Source organism: Alexandromys fortis, unplaced genomic scaffold (genome assembly GCF_014885135.2).
Source record: "Alexandromys fortis isolate MF-2015 unplaced genomic scaffold, M_Fortis_MF-2015_v1.1 scaffold_335, whole genome shotgun sequence".
Taxonomy (NCBI): domain Eukaryota; kingdom Metazoa; phylum Chordata; class Mammalia; order Rodentia; family Cricetidae; genus Alexandromys; species Alexandromys fortis.
In genome coordinates, this window is record NW_026068218.1 from 595,678 (window position 1) to 610,487 (window position 14,810).

Here is a 14,810-nt window from a genome sequence, read left to right on the forward strand (position 1 = left end):
ATGTTTGTTTAAATACTGATTATTTCATGGGTAACTTTATAAACTTTGTGAGCATCTGTATTCTTCTATATTGAACATCAGTTACTTTTCTTGGATACTCACTCATGCATATTGAGAATTGCAGCAGATAACTCTTCTGTCAGATACCACTGTGTATTATAGAACTACAAAACAGTAGAATTGTGGAAGCCAAAACAGGGGAGAAAACAGTAAGTGCCAAAAGTCAGTACCTCATTCTCTGACTAAAGAAAGCTCATGACCTGTGCAATTGGAAGCTTCTCATTTTCACTTTCATTGTATATTATATTTCATTTCCCATCAAAGACTGCTTATATATCTTACCTTTGCTCATCTGTGACTTCCACTATGGATTCCATTACTTTGGTAGGAATTTTAAATACTGTGTCAGTCTCTCTTGCCCCTTTGAGATTACAATGACAAAACACATTCATACAAAAGTCATTTATATGAATTATTTGGACATACCTGTGCATATTTTAACATGAACAATATTTCTATTATCTAGATAACATTACATTTTGAAGAGTTATGATTGTACTGATTTTTAAATGGACTTCTTAGTCCTTTTTGATTGCTGTTAAATTGCTCTTTTTGCAATGCTTACCTGGGATGAATGGCTTTCACACCTATCCCTGAATCTTTCTCATTTTGTTCTTTCATTTTGACTTCTTCTATATGCACCAAAATAATTCCCAAAGAAAGCAGGATGCTCAGAATAAACAAGTGTGGGTGGACAAGAAAATGAATCTTAGCACATGGATATTATGATCTGTATATTGATTATATATATTTTTTCTTATAATGTTTTGTATTTCTGAGGTTTTTAACTCACTAAATAATCATCCCCAGAAAAGTGAGATATTCCTGCTTATCTCCTATTGGATTCTGCAAAAATAAGCAATGGTGGGGTTACTTTGCTCTATCTGATGAGTAATTTAAACCTCAAAATCATCTGTAGTTTATCTGGATTACTCTTTCATACAAAAGTAAATTCAGTCAGTAATATTTGCATCTAAACAAAACTGTGGTATCTACTAAGTACCACAAACTGCTTCATGCCTCTTTCTGCTGTCTACATGCTATGATGGCCTTTCTATCAATATAAGTTAAAAATCTCCCTAGCGGTGGGACCAGAATCCAATCATGATGCATGAGATGGCTTTTTGGACCCCATTTACTACAGTAGAATGCCTTGTTCAGCCTTAATGCAGTGGAGAGGGCTTTGATTCTGCCTCAACTTAAAGTGCCAGGCTTTGTTGACTCTCTCTATGGGAGACCCTCCCATTTTGGAGGAATGGATGGAAGATGGGTTGGGGAAGGAGGTACTGGGAGAGCTGGAGGAGAAGAGGAAGGGGGAACTGTGGTTAATATATAAAATGAATACAAAATTTAAAAAAAAATCTCAGTCTGATTCATCTGGTCATTGATCAAGTTCAGGACATCTATCTGAAGATATTTCACACCTTAAGAGCTGAACACCTTAGTAACTGTTCTAAGTATTGTCCTTTTCTGTTTGTTTATTTCTTTGTTTGTTTTGGGGGACAACAGGCTATTGCTGTGCAGTTTAGGTTAGAGAATCACTTTTTTTCATCATTCAGATAGATTATTCTAGAAAATATCATACTGTATTCTTTGCAATAAGATCTCATCAAATCTTGCTTTAAGATACACTTATACATGAAAGACTCTTAGACAGTTGTAGAAGGATTTCAAAAACATATATTGAGATAACTTTCTATATTATTTTTGAATATTAAGAATGTTTTCATATAAAATAAAGGTAGTTTATTTATTGTATGCATGAATGTTCTCTCAATATATTTTTGGCATTTTTTAAAAAATATATGCAATTTAAAGCCATATAAATTTTCTGATGTATTCACCTTTTTCATGAAATTAGAAATTTACCTTATTATAGTAATTTTATGTACATGCATGTATTTTTCTGCATGAATGTCAATTCATAATACACATACCAGGTGCATACAAAGGTCATGGAATAAACCTGGGAACTGAAGTTACAAATGGCTGTAAGCTGGCAGGTAGGTACTAGGAAGTGAAGCCGTGTTCTTTGGAAGAGTAGTCAGTACTCTTAACTGCTAGTCATTCCTACCTCCTACAGAGACAGTTTCAATACAAAGTTACTCAATAAAAATTATCATTATTAATTTTTAAGAAGCACATATTTTAGCTATATTTGAATTTTAGGAGACACTAAATAAGTAAACAAACATGATTGGAGTTTTAATCTAAGAAATTTGAAAGACAGTCAGTGAGAGGTTGGCTTCAAACGCTGAGAGGTGAAGACCACAAGGAAACATTGATTTATTAGTGTTGTAGATATTACACCTTGAAGTCAGCCCTACTTTGCTCTTTTAAGGACAGGGATGGCCTCAGCTGTAGTTTATGGTCAGACAGTAGCAGCATTATTTCTCTTTCTTATATCTATAATAAGGAGAATTCCTTAATATATTCCAGCTTTCTATTATGAGAAGAAGCATGTTCTCTAGGGAGAACAGACTTGCAATTTCTATAATCTGTTCTTTTAAACTCTCAGAATCTCTTTTATTGTGTCTGTGCTCCCAGCTTTAGAAACTCACCTTATTGTGTGGGTCTCCCTGTTTTAGAGACTGTGATGTTGACTCATATAAATGCATTGTAGGATTGAGAGGGATTGTTGTTAGATTATGTAAGTTATATTGGATGCATCAATTTCATAAAGTTGATGATTTCTTTGTCATGTACACAGGTGAAAATGTAAATAGTCTTATCTTAAATACACAAAGTAATAATGTTTGAGTTTTTGATATTCTTAATTTGAAGTACTTATACAGCCAAGTACATTTGCAAAATTACAAGATTCTGACACAAGAATGAGCAGTTAATAAGGTGGTGTCCAACCAAGAAGGTTAAACTCAGTCTTTGTCTGTAAGTCTTTAAAGAAAAAGACTTTAAAGACTCAAACATACACAAAGAATCACAGATAACTAAGGAATGCTAAAAGCAGGAGAAACAGCCTTACCTAGGGAAGAGCACAATGTTTTCCTATCCAATTACAAATGGTCATCCTTACATACGAGTAACATAATACAGGGTGTATAGGATATAATAAGGACTCTATATGTATATACATATATGCATATAAAAATAATTAATGAAAATGGGCTATGAATTTTATATGGAGCAAGGAGAATAATATAGGAGGGCTTTCAGAAACAGTAGAGGGAAGTGATGTCATTGTATTATAATTTCATAAAATAAAAGAAATAAAAGAAGAAAATCAGGTTATTAGGGATGTAATCCATAAATGAGAATCAGAAATTAAGAGAGATCATCAACCCTTTCTCTCCCTTCTTCTTGTAGATAATATTTTATAAAAACTGGATATTATGAATCACTCTTCAATGACCGACTTCATCCTTGAAGGACTAACAAAACACCCAGAGCTTCAGGTCCCACTGTTCATCTTGTTTCTTGTGATATATGTGATCACAGTGGTGGGAAACTTGGGCATGATCCTTTTAATCACCATCAGTTCTCAACTTCACTCTCCAATGTATTATTTTCTCAGTCACTTATCCTTCATTGACCTCTGCTACTCCTCTGTCATCACGCCTAAGATGTTGGTGAACTTTGTATCTGAGAAGAACATCATCTCTTTTTTGGAGTGCATGACTCAGCTTTACTTCTTCCTCATTTTTGTCATTGCCGAAGGCTACCTCCTTACAGCCATGGCCTATGACCGCTATGTTGCCATCTGTAGCCCACTGCTATACAACATTGTCATGTCTCAAAGGGTTTGTTCCATAATGATGGCTGTGGTATACTCACTGGGTTTCTTTGGGGCTACTGTTCATACAACACGCATGACAATGCTGTCCTTCTGTGGGTCTCATAGTATCAGCCATTATTTTTGTGACATTCTGCCCTTGTTGACTCTGTCTTGCTCCAGCACCCATATCAATGAGATACTGCTATTTATTATTGGTGGAATTAATACCCTTGCACCTACACTGGCTGTCATCATCTCTTATGCTTTCATCCTAACTAGTATTCTTCGTATCCGCTCCACTGAAGGACGTTCCAAAGCCTTTGGCACTTGTAGCTCCCATATTTTAGCTGTGGGAATCTTTTTTGGGTCTATAACATTCATGTATTTCAAGCCACCTTCCAGCAATAATATGGAAGAGGAGAAAGTGTCCTCTGTGTTCTACACCACAGTGATCCCAATGCTGAATCCCCTAATATACAGCTTGAGGAACAAGGATGTAAAGAATGCACTGAAAAAGGTGGTTGGTGGAAGGCAGTTATCATAAAATTGAGAGGAAGAAAAAAGCAACACATGAGAAGTTCTCTTTTCATTTCATTTTTTTTCCTTTAGAGAAAAAAGTCACCATTACGTAAGAAATTGTTATGTGTGAGAATGTTTGAGACATTTTTGTGCATTATCAATCAATATAATTTACTGATGGATAGTGTAATCTTTGTAAATATTAAAAAGGAATACAAATTGATGGAGAAGAAAGGGTTTAAACACACTGAAACATTTTGATTATAACAAAAATACTGCTGTCACTGACTGGACAATGGCTATAGCAAAGCTACATTTGAATAAAAGTCTTCCATAGTGTTGGGCACATGGGCTCATTCATACACATACTTGTTTCTCTACAGCCACAGGTAGAACCTGAAGTGTTGCAAGCACATGACAGGGAATTCCAGCAGCTGCAAGAAGCTCAGAATTATTTGTGTGTCTCTTCTCTTGGAACATCTAGGAAGAGCATAGTGCAGTTCAAGCATTAGCTTTGGCCAGTTAAATCTAGTTTAATTAGATCTAGTTAATCTAGTTTAACTAGCATATCTCCACAATTTCAGCTTAACAAGTTCCTTACATTTAAGCCACTACATATAAAGAAATCAATACTACAACTATAAAAATCAATATTAAATTCAACACACGCTTTATCATTTTTTCATTACTTCTTTATAAAGAGTAGTTTCTCTCATATTTCACATCATAATATAAGCAGTGTATAGACAAGAAGAGTTGCAGTGATGGAAGAAATATCACTGAATGTATTAGATAATGATATAGAAATGGGAAATACCAGCAAGGTGGTGCTGGCATACACCTTTAATCCTAGCACTCGGGAGGCCAAGGCATTTGGATTGCTGTGACTTTGAGGCCAGCTTGGTCTACAAGAGCTAGTTCCAGGACAGGCTCCAAAACTACAGAGAAACCCTGTCTCAAAAGAAAAGTAGCAGAAAATGCCTTGGTGTCCTCAAAATAAAAGCATACTCTACACCTATGCCTCTTAAATTGGGATAAACTAAAAATATTTTCTGCAAGTTATCTTCCATTTGTTCTTTTTAGCCTTCAAAATTTTATTTTGGGTCTTGTTTTCTAGCCTCATCAAATTGTGCTTAAAATAAAAAAAAAATATATGTAAAGTGTGGTTAAATTTAATTGGTTTTCTCAAAAATAAAAAGATACTTAAGACTGAAGATTTTGCTAAGTTAGCCAAGAAAAACCAGTATTGGCAAAATGTGTCTTTACAATGAATAAAGCACCGTATATTGGGAAAGCATCCTGGAAGTGGAAGAGGAGGCAGAAAAAGCAAAAAAGCCTGAGGGAAAAGAGGACTCTCAGGTAAAGAGGCCTTCTAAATTAGCATGATTGGCTTATATATGAACTCAGAGAGTGAGGAAGCAGCACAAATCATTAAGAAATTTGTAACAGAGGTACCCTAGAGCCAAAAGGGAAAGTGGACACATGCTCCTTTCCTAACCCAGAAGCTATCTCCAATTGATCACCACGTGCAAATGAAAAATTGCTTTCAGTAAGAGAGTCTCGCTAGGGAAACAAATTACTCTTAAAAAAAATAGGGCCTTGAGTTCGATCGGTAGCGGGAGCGGAGAGCGGACCCCAGAGAGCCCTGAGAGCCCCACCGCCGCCGCCGGCCTAGTCACCATCACACCCCGGGAGGAGCCGCAGCCGTCGCCGCCGGCCCCAGTCACCACCACCGCAACCATGAGCAGCGAGGCCGAGACCCAGCAGCCGCCCGCCGCCCCCGCCGCCGCCCTCAGCGCCGCCGACACCAAGCCCGGCTCCACGGGCAGCGGCGCGGGGAGTGGCGGCCCGGGCGGCCTCACATCGGCGGCGCCCGCCGGCGGGGACAAGAAGGTCATCGCAACGAAGGTTTTGGGAACAGTAAAATGGTTCAATGTAAGGAACGGATACGGTTTCATCAACAGGAATGACACCAAGGAAGACGTATTTGTACACCAGACTGCCATAAAGAAGAATAACCCCAGGAAGTACCTTCGCAGTGTAGGAGATGGAGAGACTGTGGAGTTTGATGTTGTTGAAGGAGAAAAGGGTGCGGAGGCAGCAAATGTTACAGGCCCTGGTGGAGTTCCAGTTCAAGGCAGTAAATACGCAGCAGACCGTAACCATTATAGACGCTACCCACGTCGTAGGGGTCCTCCACGTAATTACCAGCAGAATTACCAGAATAGTGAGAGTGGGGAAAAGAACGAGGGATCGGAAAGCGCTCCTGAAGGCCAAGCCCAACAACGCCGGCCCTATCGCAGGCGAAGGTTCCCACCTTACTATTTGCGGAGACCCTTTGGGCGTCGACCACAGTATTCCAACCCTCCTGTGCAAGGAGAAGTGATGGAGGGTGCTGACAACCAGGGTGCAGGAGAGCAAGGTAGACCAGTGAGACAGAATATGTATCGGGGTTACAGACCACGATTTCGCAGGGGCCCTCCTCGCCAAAGACAGCCTAGAGAGGACGGCAATGAAGAGGACAAAGAAAATCAAGGAGACGAGACCCAAGGTCAGCAGCCACCTCAACGTCGGTATCGCCGCAACTTCAATTACCGACGCAGACGCCCAGAGAACCCTAAACCACAAGATGGCAAAGAGACAAAAGCAGCCGATCCACCAGCTGAGAATTCGTCCGCTCCCGAGGCTGAGCAGGGCGGGGCTGAGTAAATGCCGGCTTACCATCTCTACCATCATCCGGTTTGGTCATCCAACAAGAAGAAACGAATATGAAATTCCAGCAATAAGAAATGAACAAAGATTGGAGCTGAAGACCTTAAGTGCTTGCTTTTTGCCCGTTGACCAGATACGCTAGAACTATCTGCATTTTCTATGCAGCATGGGGTTTTTATTATTTTTACCTAAAGATGTCTCTTTTTGGTAATGACAAATGTGTTTTTTTAAAAAAAAGGTCTGGTTTTTCTCAATACACCTTTAATGGTTTTTAAATTGTTTCATATCTGGTCAAGTTAAGATTTTTAAGAACTTCATTTTTAATTTGTAATAAAAAGTTTACAACTTGATTTTTTCAAAAAAAAAAGTCAACAAACTGCAAGCACCTGTTAATAAAGGTCTTAAATAAAAAAAAAAAAAATAGGGCCTTTCCCAGCAGTAGATGGCCAACAGAAAATGAACTCAATTCCATCCTTGAATTGTCTCATAACGTTATGACAGGGCTTTTACAACTTAGTTTTTAATTCATAATCTTCACATATACAGGTCCTTGGCATATACAGCATATATATCATGGACTGTTTGTCCCTATTCTTGTACATCATCTAGAATTCCCCTTTGTGGGAGTATTTGGAAATCTGGGCCAACCTTTTACATCTGAAGTGATTCACATTGGCAATCACTCATCCTCTCAGGTTTGTGATGATTTATAAGACAAATGTCAGTAAAATATCAGCTATGACTTATATAAATTGGTGAATGGTTTGTTCTGGAGCCATATACTCAAGTCTCACATCACAAATACACTCACATTACTTGATCCTGGATATAGACATCAGAAATGTATAATCATTCAGATTTTTTAACAATAATGCTATACCATAAAAAGTTAAAGTATATGGAAATAGCACGTAATGTGAGTGCAAGAAAGAGGGAAAGGAAGAAGAGGAAACCAGTGAAGGCTAGTCATTCTCTCCAGAGTGAACTAGAGGAATGGCTGTGTCTTCAGACTTTACCAACATTGTAGGGAACCAGGAGGAGTTGCTCAAGTGTCTTGCTGAAAGTCATTTTCCTTCTTGGAGTGACTCATTATTTTTATACACATTCATATTTATCTTTTGTTCATGTGGATATACAATCTATTTCTAGTGCAGTGGGATTGGGGAGTCATCATTTCTTATTTTTTGTGGATATTTTGAATATATATATATATATATATATATAGAGAGAGAGAGAGAGAGAGAGATGCAGATAGATAGATATAGATGTATATCAAAACAAGAAAATCTGTGTAAGAATCTCCTGCAAGCTTGTCTACTTCTTATTGTTATTTCATTTATTTTACTGAAATTTTGTGTGGTTGAATCTGCTAAGACATGGTGTCAGAGGGAACTGAGCTTTTGACATCTTCCTTTGAAAGAAGCTCTCTTTCTCTGAGATAGTGGATATAGGGCAGAGAACACACAGAAAGACAGAGAGAGAGAGAGAGAGAGAGAGAGAGAGAGAGAGAGAGAGAGAGAGAGAGAGAAACAGAGTGATGGGGAGGAATGGTAGAGGGAAGAGGGAGAGAGGCAGAGAGGCAGAGACAAGCCTCTTCAGAAGAAAATCAGGGAATAGGGAGAGATCTGAAGAAGGCAGAGCTTGCCTGTTACAAGGACCTTTGCACCTGCATACAGTCAGGGTACTGCTTGCCCTAGGCAGAGAGGTGCCCAGTTCACAAGGGGCAGGACCAAGGTCTGCCCCAATACTAACAGAACCATTTAGCTTATTTTTGTTGTTTGTTTATTTTATTTTCAGAAATGGTTTAACACTAAAACCCACATGGATGTTATAATCTATGCAATCAAAACTGATCTCAAAGCAATGGAAATCCTCTGCCTGAGCTCCTCAAGCTATTGATGTTAAATGAGTGAGCGAAACCACACAACATTTCTACTCTTCACCTGTCAACAAATGTTTCTTTCTCTCCATAGAAGAAAAAAAAAATATTTTACTAATATCCCAGAGGCAAATACTTGTAAGTCAATAGGGAAACACCCCATTTTGTGATCAGAAATCACAACTCACTTTGAAAGGTAAAGGGGATATCTAGAGGCTCACTGAGCATAGATTTGAGCAATAACCTGGAAATTTTCTAATCCCTAATTAAAACTTCTTTGGAAGAAGAGTGAAGGTCTTCCATAATATAATTTTAGTTGCATATGAGATCAGGTATGATCATGGGGTTATTGACTAGTATCGTATTTTCTATTTCCACAGAAATCTTCAAAGAGTGGGAACTGAAAATAATTTTGCAGCAGCTGTGTTTGTCTTGGTGGGATTATCACATTAGCTAGAGCTTGTACTGCACCTTTTCTCTTCTGTTCCTGAAAATCTATGTGGTGACAGTAGTGGGGAACTTGGACATGATCCTGCTTATCATACTCAGCTAACTGCTGCATGCTCCCATGTACTATTTCCTCCGCTGTTTCTCCTTTGTTGATCTCTGCAGTTCCACTGCCATTACACCCAACATACTGGTGAAATTTCTCAGGAGGACAAATTTAATCTTATGTTCCGAATGTGTGGCTCAGTTCTTTTTCTTTGTGATCATTATAGTTGCTGAGTGTTTTCTCCTAACTGCCATGCTTTATGATCACTGTGTGGCCATTTGCAGACCAGAGATGTATAGCGTGATCATGTCCTCTAGGCTCGGTTCACTGTTAGTTTTGGTTGCCTTCATCCTAGGCATTTTGTCCACCATTACACACAAAACTGCTATTATGAAGCTGTTTTCTAAATCCCACATCATAAACCATTCCTTCTGTAACTTTCTTTCCTTTCTTGGACCACTCCTGCTCTAACACACATCTCACAGAATTTCTTCTACTTATTATTGGCAGTATCCCCAGCTTGGTTTCTATCCTATCTGTTTCTATCTCTTTTTGTCTCCAACTTCTACAACTTCCTGCATATTTGATCACCAGAGAGTCAGTCCAAAGCTTTTGAAAACTGCAGCTCTCATCTAATGACTGTGGAGATCTTCTTTGGGTCTATCACCTTCATGTATTTCAAACCTCCTTCAAGCAATGCTCTGTCAAAAGAGATGATGTTCCCTGTATTTTATACCACAGTGGTCCCCTTACTGAATGTATAGTTTCAGGAGCAAATATGTCAAAAAAAGTATTGGGCAGCCTCGGTGGGGAGGGAAGTCTTATGGGCAAATGATAGATGTGAGAAGTAATTAGTTCTACTGTAAAGATGTACATTCTGTTTAATTTTACTTCACCCTTATAATATATTCTCTATTACTGTTTGTGTTTCTGGGGTTGACAACAGAGCAACCTCTATATTAGGCAAATACTGTATTACCAGGCTACTTCTAGCATCTATGTTTTTAAAATTATTTTACCATGTAATGTTGATTAAATTTTTCCAATAAAATAGAAAAATTATTGTACAAAACATTTATTAGTGCATTGACTGGAAAACTCATCTTTTTGTCATATAAATGATATATTACACATTTTCTCCAATATCCAGCTTTCCCTCCTATGTTCAGTTATTACTTTTCTGTGTCTGTAGTTCTGCAATAAGGGTTGTGAACCCACAAATTCTTCCTCTATCTATGAGTAGCTATGAGTGGATCACTCTTGTGTAAGCTCAGTAGTAGTCACAGGTTCTCTTTGTTCATTAGTACAATGACTGTGTTGTAGAGGATATACTTTCCCTGCCTTTTCCCCTATGTTCTACCTCTTAATTTTCTTCTGTCCTTCATGCAATTTTTTCTTGTTTTTTAAAGTTTTTAGTAGTACAAATGCTTTGTTTAATTTTCAGATCTATATTTCACTTGTTCTCAGAATCCAGGGCAACCATGAATCTCTAATTTGCACTGTTCAGCATAAATGAAATTTTCTCTTTTAGTGTTGATAGGAATTTTGGCTTAAGGACATAAACATAAATATTTAGAAAGCAGTTTAAGTCAGGCACTGGTGGTGCCCACCTTTAATCCTAGCACTTGGGAGGCAGACACAGGCGGATCTCTGTGAGTGTGAGGCCAGTCTGGTCTACAAGAGCTAGTTCCAGGGCAGCGAGGACTGTTACATAGAGAAACCCTCACTCAAGAAAAATAGAAAATAAAAATAGAAAGCAGTTTAGATTTATGTCTATGTATATAATAAACTTTAGTCATAATTTCCCTCACAGAACTTATCTATAGACTACTGATGGAACTTGTGAATTTGAAAGCAACTATCCAGGTGTGTTACTATTGTGTCTACTAGATTCTAGGTTTAAACCCTCGGGCACAAATGGACAAAAATAAATATACACAAATGTCAAAAAGAGATTAGTATATTAAAGGGGATTAGACATGAGTCAGAGGGAGATGAGAGACATTTCTCATGAAGTTAAGACATTTCCATGAAGCAGGAAACTTTAAAGACAGTTTAGTCACTTTCTTCTGTATCTTGCAAAATGTCTCGCAGACTCTTTCATGAAGCAGAAACCCCAAAGGACCATCTCACCTTTAGGCAAGTTCAGCAGTCCTCTCCCTATGGGTTCTTCATGTCCAGCTTATGCAACAGTCCAGGCAAGAGCAGTTTCTTGTTCAAATGGATAACTAACTCCATAAGGAGCCTCTTCGATGCCCATCTTCCTCTTGAAATAGATCGGTGCTGCCAGGAGCAGACATAACTCATTGTCATGAAAAGACCTAAGTTATTAAAACATTTTGCCATATTCTGTAGTCTTTGAAAGATATGAAGAGTGCCTACCTAACTGAAATATATCTCTATATATCTAGAAAATCTAACTAACATGACTACACGCTTGACTATTATCAATAATTATTCATTAACAACCTATATTTCCTAATTATATATTACATTTTTAAATGAACTACACAATCACAATACCTTAATCAAGATCAGAAATACGTACACACAAATCTATCATCTATCTATCTATCTATCTATCTATCTATCTATCTATCTATCTATAACAAAAGTGACCTTGAATTTATATCAACAAATCAAAATCCATACCAAGGCAAATTATTCATATCTATATATCATATCTCTCTTTAAATGTAAAATAATATTTATAAACAATATTTGGGAATATGAAGCGAGAAGTATGAGCAGGTTCCCCACCATGGCAAAGAAGTAGAAAGACAAAAAAAAGGAGAAAGCAAGGTCTCTTGATCTTCTGTGATCAGGATACACATCAAGATAAACTGAATCAGTATGGAGAGATTATAAGTAGCTTTGTGATTGCCTTATTTCAGAGCAGAACACAGATCTCCAAGACATGTAACAAATATTGAATTTAAACCATGGAGTTCTCTCATGCATATGTTGGTTTCGTTTTCAACAAAATCTTTATGTTTTATGAACAGATCTACAAGGAGAAAAAAAATGAAAAGTGTAACTGGAGATTTTAGCTTGCTTTCTGAATTGGACTCAGGACCCTATGAACTTGGTTTGCCAAAGGTTATACTTAAGTTGTTATGTAAACAACAATTCACTTTCTTAAATACATTGCTGAATAAAAACAAAAAAGCAGAATGGAAAATGAGGTAAACTTTTGACGGACATCTTGTTTTCCATGACCTTACAATGGGAGAAAGCATGCTTTTATCTCACCCAGTCATATGGTAATGATTTCTAGAGGCCTCTCAGAATGTAAACAGTATATTGATGTTATTGCTTTTGTTTTGCTTTTAGTTACTCAAAGTCAAAAGAAAGAAAGCCCTCTACCTATAAAAATAACAATAATGTTTGAGTCAGAAGCCAATAAGTAACATATGCCTTAATATTGTCTTCATAGACAACTTGTGAATACATAATAAGGACTTTCTTTACAGTCTTCATTACTCTTGGGACAGATGTTAACATGAACTCCAGTAGTAATTCTTAGAGGATGTTCTTAAAAGCTGGGAACTTTAGGGGATTTGTTTACATGTGAATGTCTTCTGTTCCTAATATAAAATCCCCAAAGCAGCATATAAAAGCTCCACCTCACATACCACTCATGATTATGGGTCCTAGGAAGCTGGAGGTGATCTACGTCAGGATACTGACACTTTGTTCATCTGTTACATGAAAAAGAAACCAAGCAACTTCTAAGGACTTTGCTTTCTGTGCAGGACCTAAGTAAGTGGCCAGTTTCATTTATGGCAACAGTCTGATAGAGGGACAGTGGGCATAACAACCATGTCACTCACATGCAATATCTCAGCTTTATGTGGAAACATTTGTTTCAACATTCTCTCCAGTAGATAATGTCTTCCTGCTTCTTTTCCTATCATTCTCTTGTTACTTTATTATGCTTTATTATGACTAGGTCACACAATCTGAAGGAATGATTTTGAGTCCAAATTTAACCAGCTGTGGTTCAGAGAACCTCACCGGGGTTTCCATAACTCTGAAGATTTTTGATTTCTTTAAACACTTCTGTGCAAAAACCATCTATTTTCCCAATCCTAGTTTTGTCAAATTAGATAAAATTCTGGAACAAAGTACTCTTTGCCACAATCATTCATTCCCTTGCTGTGTTAAGTAGTCTAGGATGACCTGCATTCTCAGGTTGTTCACTCCAAGGGAAGAGCTTGCCCCTAATTTTGCACATCATCTAGAATTCCCCTTTATGGAAGCTTTACAAATATATACTATGCTTTGACATCTGAAATGACTCAGATTGGAAATCTCTCACATTCCAGTTTAGTGATGATTTAGATGACTAATTTCAGAAAAATATCAATGATTTCTAATGTAAACTGGTGCAAGGATTGACCTAGAACCATATACACTGAGTTCAAATACTGAATCTACTCTTAATTTTCCAAACCTGTGTTTCTACATTATATATTGTAATATATATATATATATATATATATATATATATATATATATATATTCCAGAGTTTTCAAGAATTCAATGTCACAATGTAGAGAAAGTGCATGGAAACCACATGCAATGTGTGATGAGAAAAGAGGGAGACATAAAAGAGGGGATTTCTGGAGGACAGTGATTACCTCTTGTTGCATTTTCTAACTCTACTCCAAAAACACACACTTTCAACCAATATGACTCAATCCATGAAAACATTTCATGCAGAAAATCTGTGGAAACACTGGACTGTGCTGTTTCTTGAGGAAAGGAATGTAGCAAATGACATTCTTTCTTCATACCCAGGGTCAAAAGCACCATGGGCTTCAATTACTGAAATGGTCTTGTTTACAGTAATAAAAGTCTTTCTAGCATGCTCAACAGAAAATGCTCATTTCTTATAATGATTATCTCTCTGTTTTAAATGATATGTGATGGCTTCTTTGCTTATGGCTAGGGTGCTAAGCAGCTGACAATTTTGCGAATGATTGTGTGGGAGGTTGAGTGGTAGTAGTTTCCTTGCTAACCTTGGGGGTAAGCAACTGTATTCTGGATCCCGTGTTTCACCAGAGTACAGTTCAGAAACAGCTTTGTTCTCAGTCTTTACTATCAATTTTGGGGACCCAGGAGGTGTTACATGTGCACTCCAGATTAGAGTCATTTTTTTCTTGGGGTGACTCACTTCTTTTTAAACATGTACATATCTACCTTCAATGCAATTGTGCCAGGGAATCGTTGGTTTCTTTTTTGTGAATATTTTGAAGATACCTATGTGTAAAGAATGCAGAGAAATGGTATTAGAATCCTCCACAATCTTCTATACTTTTTACTATTTGTTCATTTATTTTTTTGACCTTTTATTTGGTTGGATCACTTAACATTTTTTCCAGAAAGACTTTAATACTAAACAGAAGTT

General features: G+C 37.3%; 2 protein-coding genes and 1 pseudogene across 2 annotated transcripts; all 3 read left to right on the plus strand.

The window, feature by feature from the left end:
• The first annotated feature begins 3,407 nt into the window (after positions 1–3,407).
• LOC126493516 (olfactory receptor 8D2) lies at positions 3,408–4,337 on the plus strand. Its single transcript, XM_050130531.1, has one exon. It carries the CDS (start codon positions 3,411–3,413, stop codon positions 4,335–4,337), a length of 927 nt encoding a protein of 308 aa, XP_049986488.1. The 5' UTR covers positions 3,408–3,410.
• Positions 4,338–5,919: 1,582 nt separating this feature from the next.
• On the plus strand, positions 5,920–7,427 carry LOC126493515 (Y-box-binding protein 1). The gene has a single exon (XM_050130530.1). It carries the CDS (start codon positions 6,053–6,055, stop codon positions 7,019–7,021), a length of 969 nt encoding a protein of 322 aa, XP_049986487.1. The 5' UTR covers positions 5,920–6,052; the 3' UTR covers positions 7,022–7,427.
• A 590-nt stretch (positions 7,428–8,017) lies between these two features.
• LOC126493471 (olfactory receptor 8D1-like) lies at positions 8,018–10,251 on the plus strand (annotated as a pseudogene).
• The last annotated feature ends 4,559 nt before the right edge of the window (positions 10,252–14,810 follow it).